Genomic DNA, 12,516 nt, shown 5'->3' with positions numbered 1-12,516 from the left:
ATTTCTTTTTTTTTTTTAGGTATTTGCTATATTATTTTGTTAGAAATTGTGTTTAAATTGTCTAAAACAGCCATGGCTTCATCCTTTGAGGATATGCATGGTCTGAGGCTGGTCTGACTTTATTATGTGTGTACGCATAAATTCAGGTCAGCATTAAGGAATCCAGCAGACACATGACTGAAGCGCAGCGTCTTCTGGTGTGCTTTGTGTAAGGTTTGTATGAAAGCATTTGCAACATGTCTACAAAAGCAAATTAACTGTAAGAATATATTAACATCTCGTTCCATCTTGTAAAAATTCAGACCAGCACAGATGATATACACTCTTTTAAACTTTCTGCTTCTCTTTAAAAACAGCACCATCCCTCTTCAGGAGGGCTACCTCGTTCTCCAGGGCACGGATCTTAGCCACCGTGCTCTCCTCCCTGCGATCCAGTTCTAAGATCTTTGCGTGCAAACTCAAGATCTTCCTCCAGAGCTCATCTTTGTCAGTATCCGGTCTGCAGTACGAATGCTCAAAAACAGAAACCTTCTCTTCATCAGTGAGTCCACTCTCTGCTAAAAAACAGCCTGTGGTTTTGTCCTTGACCAGTTCCATGGGGACAAAGCTAAAAGCCTGACCCAGCACTGCCTGGAATGCATCTCCATCCATGTTTGCCCCTGCATCAGAGAATGAACCTGGCTCACAGCACAATACAGTCACAGCGGACTCGGCCTGCTCTTCAGAACAGAGTTCCCTGCTTGGAGACTGTGCTGCCGTTTCACCATCAAGTGGTTTCTCACAAGCAGCAGTCTGTATCTCAGAACGTTCTAAATGAGAGTCCAACACTGCAGGTTCAAATACCATCTCTGTGCGCTCCCCAGACATATTGTTTATCACTGCTGACTGGGACTTTCTGCCTGTTTTGCTCAAAATGAGTGGCCTTTTTTTACTGGCAGGAGAGTCGAATGTTGCAAGCTCAGGATCACCGAGTGAAATGTTGGTTTTAGCCTTGAGGCTTCTTTTCAGGTTTGTCGTTTTCTTCTCATCGTCCTGGAATAAAAGATAAAAGGTCTTCATTAATGGGAATTAACAGAAAATCAACAAGTTTTGGCGCAACAAACGCGTGGTAAGAAACTGCTTAAATCCTTGCCTGCACTCTCTTCGTCACCACTCTTGTACCCTGTCTCTTGTTTTGATTGGTTGACCCCAGGTATTTAAACTCACCTGCCTTCACTACCTCTTTTCCTTGCAGTCACTGTTATAACATAGTACTAATATATACAAATATATATATATAAATACAGGCTTAACTCCACAAGACCACGCTTTATACTCAAAGTTTAAGAAGTTATTAAGAAGCTAAAATTGTATTCTGAGCTTGATGTTTTCTAAATGCTGCAAGATACATACATCTTCACTAGAAGGAAAAATGGTGGGGATGGCTGTATTCTTCAGGTACCGGATTCCCCATCGAATATCGAAGCAGTCCGCTGTAAAGTGCTCACTGCACAGATACTGATGTCTACTAGGGGTCCACTGCTCCCTCTTCATGTTGCTCACCCATTTCTGAAGCCTGGACTTGTCTTGCAAAGGAAACCTTTGAGAGATAGACCGATAATAGAGAGCTTTAACTCTAAGCACTGGAGTGTGATTTGGATTAGCCCAACACTACCCTCGTGTCATTACAAGCAAGCGCTATGATATACTTAGGTGACATCCTTTTTGCACCTCCTGCAAGTGACATCTTTCACCAATTAAGCCAAGCAACACGTTACAGATTAACTAAAACAACAAAAACATACGGGTAGAAGCTGATTCTCTTGTTGTCTTGTCTTGATGCAGTCCCCCCACGGTTTCTGCAAACTCTCACAGCGCAGTAGCGTGGCATATCTGTAGTCAGACTACATGAAAACACATCGGCGAGACCCGTTCGAGGATACAATTAGAAAAAAAGAAAAAAAACCCCCACAAACCAGCTTGTAGATGATTATATCCGGTTTGTGGCCCTCGTAACGGAAGTGACGTGTACAGCATTTATTTTCTTTTTTACTGGCTCTTTCACGTCATCACTTATTAGAAATATTTGCATTGAAATTAAGATTCCCTATGAGGATATAACTTTTTTAAAATAAAATTCTTATTTTCATTATTTGTATTAAATAAAAACCTACAAAATAATAACGCACGCGCTAAATAAAAAAATGTACCGATGGCAAAACCTGTATAGGTGTTATGGCATTTGTCTATAAAGTACAATCGACGTTTTAATCTTTGAAATCTTTCATTTAAATTTACTATTGACTTTCAATGCTTCCGTTTTCCCCAACCCTCGGATTATTTAAGTATTCTAATTCTGCTAAATCGATTACGTCAAAATTGAATAGAAAAGCAAAGGCGGAAAAGATGAGCAGATTATTTTCTTGCGTTACCTATACCTACGTTCCGCCCTGGCCTTAAATCTTCCACGTGCGCATATTTTCCACCAATCACAACGGTCTGAATCACTGTGTTCGGAAACCCACCAATGGCGTTGCGAGTCGTGGTGTTACGGCTCAGGAATGCAGCTAGACAACAACTGTTAGCTTTCGTTTCACATCAGCTGAGCTGGAACCTCCGGCGATTAACACCAGTATCCCCGGGCTGTTTGTTACCTTGTATACAGGTAAGCTCTCAGTTTTAACTTAGCTACTTTAACTTAGCTGCCGCCGGTGGCTCTTTATAGGGTATAATTTACAAGCTTTTAAAAGGTCAAACTAGTTACTCCTCTTTTCCAGTAAAAGTTGTCATTTTTCTTGTTTGCGACGCCTTCTGCCTTCAGACTCGCTCGAAAGTTAATAATTGCTTGTATCATTTGACAAAACGGTAACAATTTTATCCTTTTAAGGCTTCAGAAGTGTTTCAGAATTGTGTGAAACGTTTTTAACACAGTTGTCTAAATGCTGTTCTCACAGACGGAAAGGTGTCTAAACCACCAGTATGGCCACAGCGCAGTCGACGTTGCTGCTAGCAGTGCATATTCTGCTCATCTCAGAGTTCATTCTGGCCAAAAGGGACTACTACGACATACTGGGGGTGCCGAGAGATGCTACCGAGCGGCAGATCAAGAAGGCCTTCCACAAGCTGGCCCTGAAGTACCATCCTGACCGAAACAAGGGGCCAGACGCTGAAGCCAAGTTCAGAGAAATAGCAGAGGGTAAGTTACACATTATGTCAGTCTGTATTGTTGGGAATAAGTCCTCATACAGTTGATCTAGAGACCTAAAAGCAAAGTAGTTGCTACTTAAAAGTTTGTTTTTAAGGATTCTGATGTTAGAGTGGACTTAAAGGGGAGGATCTGCCCCAGCAGTCGCACCTTTCCTTGTTTTTGTTGACGTAATTGCACACTATGGTAACGGCTAAAGGGTTACACGCCCCATTCTGTGCTTTTTGTAACTTATTTCCTAATGAATTTAATCTTTTATATATATTTGTGTCCTCCAGCATATGAAACCTTATCGGATGATAAGAAGAGGCAAGAGTATGACCAGTTTGGACATAGTGCTTCATCAGGGGAGGGCCAGAGAGGAGGAGACTACGACTTTAACCAGCACTTCAAGTCATTCAACTTTGATGACATTTTCAAAGACTTTGACTCTTTTGGTCAACAACAACAACACCACCAACACCACTTTCACTCCCACTCTAATTCCCACCACAAGAGACACTTTGACAGCCACTTCCAGGCTCATCGAGAGGCCATGAATGGGCACAGGAGGCAGTTTCAGCAGGGCAGCTTTGGCGGAGGACTATTTGATGATATGTTTGAGGACTTGGAGAAGATGTTTTCCTTTCACACGCACAGCTCCAGGACTGAGAACAGATTTCAGGGCTCAGGGAAGCAACACTGCAGGACAGTGACGCAGCGTAGGGGGAACATGGTGACCACCTTCACTGACTGCTCTTAAGACAGGCTGGATAGTGGGGGGGGGGTTCTTTGTGGTTTTTGGAATTGAAAGCTAATTTATCACTTGGTGAAACAGAGTGGCTTTGTGTGGCTTTTTGTAATTGCATGTAATTTCCTGTATGAACAAATATCTAAGCTAGCCTGAAAAATGGCTGCTTCCAAGCAATAACTCATTCATATTATTATTATAGCATAGTAATAAGTCTTAAGATCTGTCAGATACCTCCCTATCACCTCGCTTTCCAGGTTCGTTATGTTTACAATCTGATTCTCAGGCATGGCCTATGCTTAGTTTAAAAAGAGTACTTTTCTCTTGAGCAGTGAAGCAATTAGATGCGTTAGAATTCACATTTGTGAAAATGGGAAACCATAACTCTGCAGCTATATAGGCCATATTTTATTTTATCTCATCAATAGAAACCTTTTTCTCATCCAAAACCAAGACTTGCAGGTTTTGCACATTTGGTTTCCTGACAACCCCCCCTTTTTTTTTTTCTTTATCTTGGTGAAAGGATACATTAACAATCAATTCTTCTAACTGCATTTGTGGATGCACTACATTCACCTGGAATGTGTACAGTTTGGCCATTATCAACTGTTACCTCGTTTAGTTTTTTTTTTGGTTGTTGTTGGGTTTTTTTCCTCTTCCAACAGAGTTGCATCTACCTTTTACTCAGTCAGGGTTGGAAATTAACATCAGTCCTATGACAAAAACTGGCAGACTTGGCCACAGGCAAAGTCGGCGGAGGTGTTTGCATGCGTGATTGCTTGGCTGTTTGTTTGTTTTTTGTTTGTTTGTTTGTTTGTTGTTTTGTTTTTTCATTTGGACCAGCTATCACAAAAACCGCCCAGGCTCATCTGCCAGTCAAACTGAGTGGTCTGACAAGTTAAGATTCCCTAAACTGATCATAATGTGCAATATTTAGCACCTTTGCTCTTCATGTTGCCTATCTTCTATAGACCGTGCTGTGTAAATGTCATTGTCTAATGTCTGCACTTTGAATGCGTGCGTGAGTGTCTTGAATATCAATTGGTTGCAAAATGTTTGGAGAATGAATAAAAAAATATATATTAGAGGAAAGTTTGTGCTTGTGTTTAACTGAATTGGGAAAGGAGGGAGGCAGTAATGCACTTGTGTAATTGGTCTTTGTTATTAATGTGCTTTATTGTTTATGATTGTATTCTGATTATAAAATATGAATTATATTTGCATGTGAAGCACACACCAATGCAAATGTAGAATAAGTTCCGTGTCATGTGGTCTCATGAGATGAGATGCAACTAAAAGGAGAAGCTGCTTGATGTGTGAAGCCACAAAGTGCAAGTTGCTGCACTGGCTTCTGCACACTGTTTTACATGCATACGTGTTATACAGTCTCAGATAAACAGACTGTAGCAGTTTTGTACAGTAAGTGAGAGATCCACTCAAGGATATTTACATAACACAACACAACTGCACATTGGATGATTCTTATGTGAAACTTAATAGTTGATTTGACTGAAAGACAGTTTTTCACGCTCTTTTTAAGGGTTCAAATGCATGCTTCATAACCCACCCCCCAATTTTACTTATTTGGGTCACCCAGTTACCAAAATACACAAGTAACCCACTTTCAGTTTTGCCAGCATTTTACCTGATAAGCAATTCTTGCCTACTTCCAGTAGAGGTCATACTTTCTTAAAGCAGGAAAAGTGTTTTGAGCGCAATCTGCAACATTCATTGGCTTATCAGGTGACACAGAGGCAACCTTGACAAAAATAACAACATGGTGGGTTAGAAACCTAGGTAATGCTTTTTATTAAAATTTGGGCTATAATGCATTACAAGAAGGGTGAACCGTTCCCTTGATCGTATACTCATAGGGGTCTTTTGAAACACTCTTTGTCTGCTCCCTCACCCAGTTCTAATTTTCCATGGGAGACCCTACCAGGGTGCAAAATCACTCTGACAGCATAGCTCCTGGGATCTCTGGGACACACAAACCCCTCCACCACGATAAGGCAGCGATTCACAGAGGGGTATCTGTAACACCTATACACTCAATACAATACTTTTATTAAACACTTTTAAATAAAGTCAAAGTTTGAATTTCTCTCATAATCCACTGAGAGACTATATTTTCAAAAAAATCTGCTGTTGTCAAAATACTTATGACTCTAACTGCATCTCCTCTCCTTAAATCCCCTCCCTGTTTTATCTTTCAATCTTGAAATCTAAAGTTGGCTTAATTCCATATTTTTACCCACTGTTTATCCAGCACAGCAATAAATAACATAATTATTTCATTTCATGAAATGGCAAACCATTTTCCTACAATTTCTCTATGTCATTTAGTGGGTTTTCCTCAAGTACAAAGCAAAAGCTTAACTTAATTGCTGTACCTGAGAAACAAACATAGCAGGAGGGTTAAAGCATTAAAACCGAATGCTCATGAGATCCAACCACAAGATAATAAAATAAAATATTAAAAACAACAAGAGAGAAAGTAGAAGAAAAAAGACTGTGGCATAGCAATCCCCTTAACGTCTCCATTTGGAAAAAAAAAATGAAGTGAGCATGTGTATTAGCAGAGAGCTCTGTGGTGGTAAGGTTGGCTAATAAGTAATAAACACTGGTTAACAAGTAATCCTGATGGCCATCATATTTTTCATAAATTTGAATAAGGTTAGAGATCCAGCACACCATGGTCTTGCAAATCTGCAGCGTCACAGAGCTAGCATGACACTGCAGATTTCTTTATAAAGCTCTAATAAAGCATTTGTTATCTTGTCTTTTATGACAACACACATATAACACTGTGATACAAATGAGGTAACTGGTTTGGTTAAATTGTAGGGCAGGCTCTGCTAGTTGGGCATGAAGCCATCTCACATTAAATACATATTATTTTTTTATGCAAAATACTCAAGCGTTTAATATCTATTTCAGAGATGGTATTTCCCTTTCGATGTAAGTGGCCTCCTTGACTCCTACAAATACTTCCTTACTATACTTAGGTACAAATTTCCGGTAAAGGTAGTTGTTTTTCCTGACCACTTTTACTCCCTACATGTTTTAACAAATATCTGTGCTTTCTTCTCCTTACATTTTCAAAACAGACTCATTACTTTAGCTTTAATGCATTTGAGGGAAGTTTTGTCATTGCCAGCTTTCAGGCATCAAAGCGATTTGAGACTAAACTGTAACATGAAAGGCAGTCCTGTTCGTGTATTAATCTTCTTCCTTTCCTTCTTTCTTGCTTGCTTGACACAACACCAGAATGACTGCAGGTGTCTATAAGATGCGGTACTTCAGGATCTAGCTAGCCTTACTGAAGAGGAGCAAACATAAAGGGAGTGGCTTAAAAAAAAGTGGCAGGTAGTTTCAAATGCAAGGTATCTATCAGCCTAACAAACATTAGCAAACACAAACTGTTTGTGGGCAGTCTGTCACACAGTGTGTTGCTAGCTAAAGGTCCAGTTGCTGTGTTTCACAGGAGAGAAAAGAAAGAGGGCTAACTTTACTCAGAGATGGAGAAAGATAAGAAAGACATGAGAGAAAGAAGAGAGATTGGATTTAAATGTAAGGACTGTTTAGTGGTATTTGATAAACTGTAAATGTAAAGCTTACATGTAATTCCTCATGTTTTTAAATCAGATATTCGGTCTGTACATTCAACATTATGTTTTTTTCATATTGTGAAATGTGCTGTAAAACAAATCGAGGTAGACTAACTGCTATTTAAAAGCTGCATGAAAATAAACAGGTTAGTGCAGGATAAACAGGTTAATTCGCTGCACTGTGATGGTTCTAAAGTAAAGAACAATGTGCGACTGGTGCCCAGTGACTGTCGTTCATGGTCAGAGTAAGGTTGCATCAAGTGTAGCAGACATTCATATGAACCTCAGCTGATGATGCTTAGATTCATTGACTGAATTGCACCTTCATACCAAATTTATACCATCTAGAAAAAAGGCAGCAGAAACAATGCTTGCTGTCAGTGGAGGATGGAATCAGCAGGACAACTCATGAAATATCTGCTGACATCTGGTTTAATTACGTTGTGTAAATCCACAAAGAGCAGCAGGTCAGTTGATCACAGCCTGTACACTAGTCTGAAAGTCTCCTGAAGTTCTCAATAGAAATTATTGTCAGTTATGATTTTTTTCCCCCTCCACACTCAGCGATTACAACCAATTTTAGGGTTCCCCCACCTGCTGAATCCCACTTTACTGTACACATTTTCCTGTTTTGAGGCAAAGTCATCCTCTACAATGTAGGCAACAGAAAATAGATATATTTTCCTTTTTTTCCCCTTCAGATTCAAGCTGAGTATAATTAGAATTTTAAAAAAGTTAGACTGAACGTTTGTATTCCCATCTATTAATATTATTTTATCATTATGTTAATATAACACAATAATATAACACAAGGTTCATATAGCTTTGCACACAAATAGAAACATCCTCCAAAGAGCTACTTTTTACTTTCTTACTTTGAGTGCATTTCAGAGCTTGTACAGTTCTATTTTTACTTAAGTAAAGAATTTGACTCAGTACTTCAACTTTTACTGGAGTAGTTTTTAACAGTAGTATCTGTACTTCTACATAAGCACAGAATATCTGTAGTTTTGCCAACTCGGCTTGTTCATGGAAATCAAAACCACCTTTTTTGAAATCGGGCAACGGGAGAAAAACCCCACCAAACTCCGTGCTCCCAGCGTCTGACGAAAAGCCACAGACTGAGCAGCAGGTATATTCTTGCCTCACCGTCCGTCCGTGGTGAGTCAATTCAAGTAGGTACTAACGCAAGAGTGAGTCACTGAGTCACTGAGCAGTGACAAAATTTTCTCACAATAATCTTTCTGGTTTAGCAAAACTGTGCACTTACCCTTGTCTGCTGGACGGATGGTATTGCTGTTCTCATTATTAAGCGATGTGAGTGCTTTCTTCTCCTCCTCCTGCATTGCTGTATCATCACCGCAACCTTTGCATTGCTGGGACAGGCTGAAACCTTCATCTGTAGTTGCTCTGCTTCCACATCTGCAATGTTGTTATTTTGAATTGCTGTTTCTGTGACTGTGATCAGTTCCACTAGCGGGATTTGTCTTGGTGTCACAGCAAAGTTCAACCCTTTTGCTTTGCTTGGGTGAGTTGTCTGTCAGATAAAATTTTCACCCACTTGTTCACATCTTCGGTGTGGCCGCTGAGGACACACACATATTTTTCTGGTATTCTTTATGGCATCAATTTCAGCAATGTCCTGAAAACATTCCTCAGAAATTTTGGTCCATATTGACATGATATCATCGCACAATTGCTGCAGATTTGTCTGTGCGATTTGTCTTGTTCCACCACATTCAAAAGGTAATCGAGTAGATTTAGATCTGGTGCTTTGGAAAGAAAACCTTGGGCCTAACTTTTATCTCCTTGAAGGAAGTTTGGTGTAAAAGAGAAGTCATAATCAAAATCAGTTTGAAAACAAAAAATTGTGAAAATATATATACATAGATTGTGTCTACATTTTTAACGCAACTGATAAAAACATACATATTATCAGGATAATAATGGATTGCATTTATATATATCCTTCCACTATTCATTCACTCTCACACACACTGCTGGAGGCAGCTACAGTTGTAGCCACAGCTGCCCTGGAGCAGACTGACAGAAACGAGGCTGCCATATCGTGCCATCGGCGCTTCTGGCCAACACCAGTAGGCGGTAGGTGAAGTGTCTTGCCCAAGGACACAACGACCAGAACAAAGAGCCCAGGGATCGAACCGGTGACCTTCCAGTTACATAACATAGTTATTCTTTTGGAATTCAGCTAAACAGGGTCAAGCACCCATAAGAACAAACTGTTCCTGACAAAGAGGAGGACTGTATATCTATATTAACTCTAATGAGCAGAAAAAAGTTTTTAAAGTTTTTATCATTAACGTTGTGATCTTTGTGAGAACATCTGCATTTAGACATATTTCCATTTTGACATGTCACGTTTAACATATCATTGAATCTGCAGCTGTAGTTTTCAGTGTGTTGCTGAAGTAATATTCACTGCATGATTCAGCATTTTGTTCTGAGAACAGAGTGCTGAATCACATGTTATCTTTTGCCTTCTGAAGATAACATGCACCAACATCTCAATAAACGCACTTATATTTACAACGTCTTCACCTTGACAGAACAGGCCTTTAGTCAACAAAAAGTTACTGCTTCACTATCCTACTGCTGTAAACCCAACTCAGTCCGAAAAAGAAAAATTTTCTTTTGTGTGTGTTTCCCACTAGTTTATAGTAAGTGAGTTCTGACAGATTTTTGGTCTTGGGAGCATATATTTTGAAAGGCTTTCCTAACCTTGGTTTGCTGAATAAATCCTGCAGCAATCTTCCGCTGAAGCTTTTTAATTAACACACGTTGCTGTCTCTTCTCCTCTGCGTCCTGTGTTCAAAGATTATTTTTGAGGGGGGATTAATTCATTCAGACTGACCTAAAATCGCAAGCCGTGCTAATAGAAACTTTATCAAATTGCATAATCTTATTTACAATACTTTGCGTTCCTGTGATGGTTGTATACTAACGTTTCACTTTCCTGTAAACTCTTGACACAACTGAGACTGCTTACTGCCTCGATTCTGACAAGTTTACAGCACTGTATATGGTTGTGAACGTTTTAGTGACTATACACTAATTGATGTCACAGACATGTTTGGCCATCGCATATTTTTTGTAAACTCTAGAGGAGTCATCTATTGCTGCATCGTTGTAAGAGGTATCAATGGTAAGTGTCAATTAAAAAATGTCATTTTACTTTGTCTGCGGATTTATGTTTACACATATAAGAGGTTACCAATTTAAAGTGAGATGCAGTCAAATGTCAGTTTCAGTAACACAATAATTTTGTTTGCAGCTTTTCAGAATTATGCTCAGACTGAATAAAGACATTACTTTCAAATTTTCCACATTATCCAAATTGTGGAAATTATAGAACTACCCGTTAAAAACATTTATGTACACCTAACAGAATATTTCTGCACTGTGTGTAAGACAAGCGGGGCCCATTGAAAGCCCTCCTGTTTCACTGATATTATGATTATGTAAGAGACGGTCTCCTCCTACTACTAGAGAGAGTATATAGTAGCATGAGTCAGCACATTCAAACAGTGAGTGTTCCGACTAGGTTGAGAAGGTTACTTCAAAGCTACTAAGATGATACCTGCAGTTACACTTAACAATGGAGCAAAGATGCCAATAGTGGGTCTGGGCACCTGGAGGGTAAGTCTTAGATTTTTTTGTTTTAAACTAGCTCTGTGGGAGACTGCTAATCTGTCCATGCTCACCCTACTTTTCAATGAATATTTCTGCTACTCTCATTATTTTTCACTGGTTTCACTCGTCTATGTTATCTGTACTATTTATATTTAATTTGTTTTTATATAACAAATTCCCTATCTTGCTGATAGAGTCTGGTTACAAAAGAAACCAAAGTAACATGTTATTTACATAGTGCAACTAAAGTAAAATAAACTGGATTGTAGAGGCTAATCCTACGTGACGCGATGTCACTGGTATGCATGAATGAATTAAACAGTCCAATAACTCCAGCAGTACTTATCTTGTCCTTTTTGGTCTTTATTCCAACATCATTTTACCATAACAGCGCAGCGGTCACAAACTGCTTGCCTTCTTGCGATTCTCACTTGCTTTATTCATTCCATGTTTTTCTATCACCTTACCTGTGCAGTCAGAACCAGGAAAAGTGACTGAGGCCGTGAAAGTCGCCATAAGTTGTGGCTACAGACACATAGATGGCGCTTATGTGTATCAGAATGAAGAAGAAGTTGGAGCTGGAATCCATGCAATGATTGATCATGGAGTGGTAAAGAGGGAAGACCTATTCATTGTGAGCAAGGTGAGCTTTAGAGAGAGCCAATAAAAATAAACCATTTTATTATCTCAGGTTGTCTTCCAAAGCAGTGGCTTTGGAAGACAACCTGAGGCATGTGGCTTTCCACACCATGGTAATCCCTTTACATGAAAGATCCCCAGCTGAGATGGGATAAAGACACAAGCTAGTGAATTCCTAGTGCTGGTTCCAAGGGTCGGTGGAAGGGTTGTGTCAGGAAGGGTATCTAAGCTGAATCAAAAGCAACCACTCTGGAAATAAAGGAGCAGCTAAGCAGCAGTACCTTTATAGTAGTTATGTTGTTAGTTGCATAAGGAAACAATGAGGGTACAATGGTCATACTATAACATGTTTACAGCGTTGGGGGAAATGAGACACCTTGTTTGTAAAACTCCTGCTTATTTTTCCTAGTTATGGTGCACCTTTCACTTTCCATCTCTGGTGAGAACTGCTTGTGAGAAGACTCTCAAGGACCTGAAGCTGGACTACCTGGATCTTTACCTCATGCATTTCCCAATGGGGACCAAGGTCTGGAAACTTCTGTCCAGTCCTTACAATACAGTTAACTTTCTCTAAAATCTCTGTGATATAATAGTGTTTATAATGAACTGCAATTCATTATTATCAGGATGTCCAAAACACTCGCTGAAAAGCCTTCAGCTAATCCAAAATGCTGCAGCAAGAGTCCTGACAGGGACTAGAA

At 39.5% G+C, this 12,516-nt stretch overlaps 3 protein-coding genes across 3 annotated transcripts in view; 2 read left to right on the top strand and 1 right to left on the bottom strand.

The window, feature by feature from the left end:
* Positions 1–206: 206 nt before the first annotated feature.
* Positions 207–1,981, bottom strand: LOC102194094 (THAP domain-containing protein 5). Its single transcript, XM_005725201.1, has 3 exons — positions 1,785–1,981; positions 1,393–1,579; positions 207–1,032 (listed from the first exon to the last, which is right to left on the bottom strand). The coding sequence occupies exons 1-3, from the start codon at positions 1,868–1,870 to the stop codon at positions 328–330; spliced, it is 978 nt and encodes a 325-aa protein (XP_005725258.1). The 5' UTR covers positions 1,871–1,981; the 3' UTR covers positions 207–327.
* Positions 1,982–2,469: 488 nt separating this feature from the next.
* Positions 2,470–5,001, top strand: LOC102193810 (dnaJ homolog subfamily B member 9). Its single transcript, XM_005725200.2, has 3 exons — positions 2,470–2,644; positions 2,934–3,175; positions 3,463–5,001. Exons 2-3 carry the CDS (start codon positions 2,959–2,961, stop codon positions 3,924–3,926), a joined length of 681 nt encoding a protein of 226 aa, XP_005725257.1. The 5' UTR covers positions 2,470–2,644; positions 2,934–2,958; the 3' UTR covers positions 3,927–5,001.
* A 6,059-nt stretch (positions 5,002–11,060) lies between these two features.
* The window catches only part of akr1b1.1 (aldo-keto reductase family 1, member B1 (aldose reductase), tandem duplicate 1), a 4,098-nt gene continuing 2,642 nt past the window's right edge, over positions 11,061–12,516 (top strand). Inside the window, exons 1-3 of the mRNA XM_005725199.1 lie at positions 11,061–11,182; positions 11,652–11,819; positions 12,225–12,341. Coding sequence (XP_005725256.1) covers positions 11,117–11,182; positions 11,652–11,819; positions 12,225–12,341 — 351 coding nt within the window. The 5' untranslated portion in view covers positions 11,061–11,116. The remainder of the gene's footprint in view (positions 11,183–11,651; positions 11,820–12,224; positions 12,342–12,516) is intronic.

The sequence above is a fragment of the Pundamilia nyererei genome, unplaced genomic scaffold (assembly GCF_000239375.1).
Source record: "Pundamilia nyererei isolate P.nyererei 1_Seehausen unplaced genomic scaffold, PunNye1.0 scaffold00014, whole genome shotgun sequence".
Taxonomy (NCBI): Eukaryota; Metazoa; Chordata; class Actinopteri; order Cichliformes; family Cichlidae; genus Pundamilia; species Pundamilia nyererei.
The sequence above is the reverse complement of the archived record's forward strand: the minus strand, read 5'-3'. Positions and strand labels throughout refer to the sequence as shown.

What these genes read in the sequence shown, in the direction of transcription:
- LOC102194094 (XM_005725201.1), bottom strand. Translation starts at nt 1,870, where the DNA reads ATGCCACGCTACTGCGCTGTGAGAGTTTGCAGAAACCGTGGGGGGACT. An exon ending in AAGAGAATCAGCTTCTACCC is followed by an intron (nt 1,580 to 1,784) that starts GTATGTTTTTGT and finishes TATCTCTCAAAG; the next exon opens with GTTTCCTTTGCAAGACAAGT. An exon ending in TTTTTCCTTCTAGTGAAGAT is followed by an intron (nt 1,033 to 1,392) that starts GTATGTATCTTG and finishes CTTTTATTCCAG; the next exon opens with GACGATGAGAAGAAAACGAC.
- LOC102193810 (XM_005725200.2), top strand. Translation starts at nt 2,959, where the DNA reads ATGGCCACAGCGCAGTCGACGTTGCTGCTAGCAGTGCATATTCTGCTC. An exon ending in GTTCAGAGAAATAGCAGAGG is followed by an intron (nt 3,176 to 3,462) that starts GTAAGTTACACA and finishes TGTGTCCTCCAG; the next exon opens with CATATGAAACCTTATCGGAT.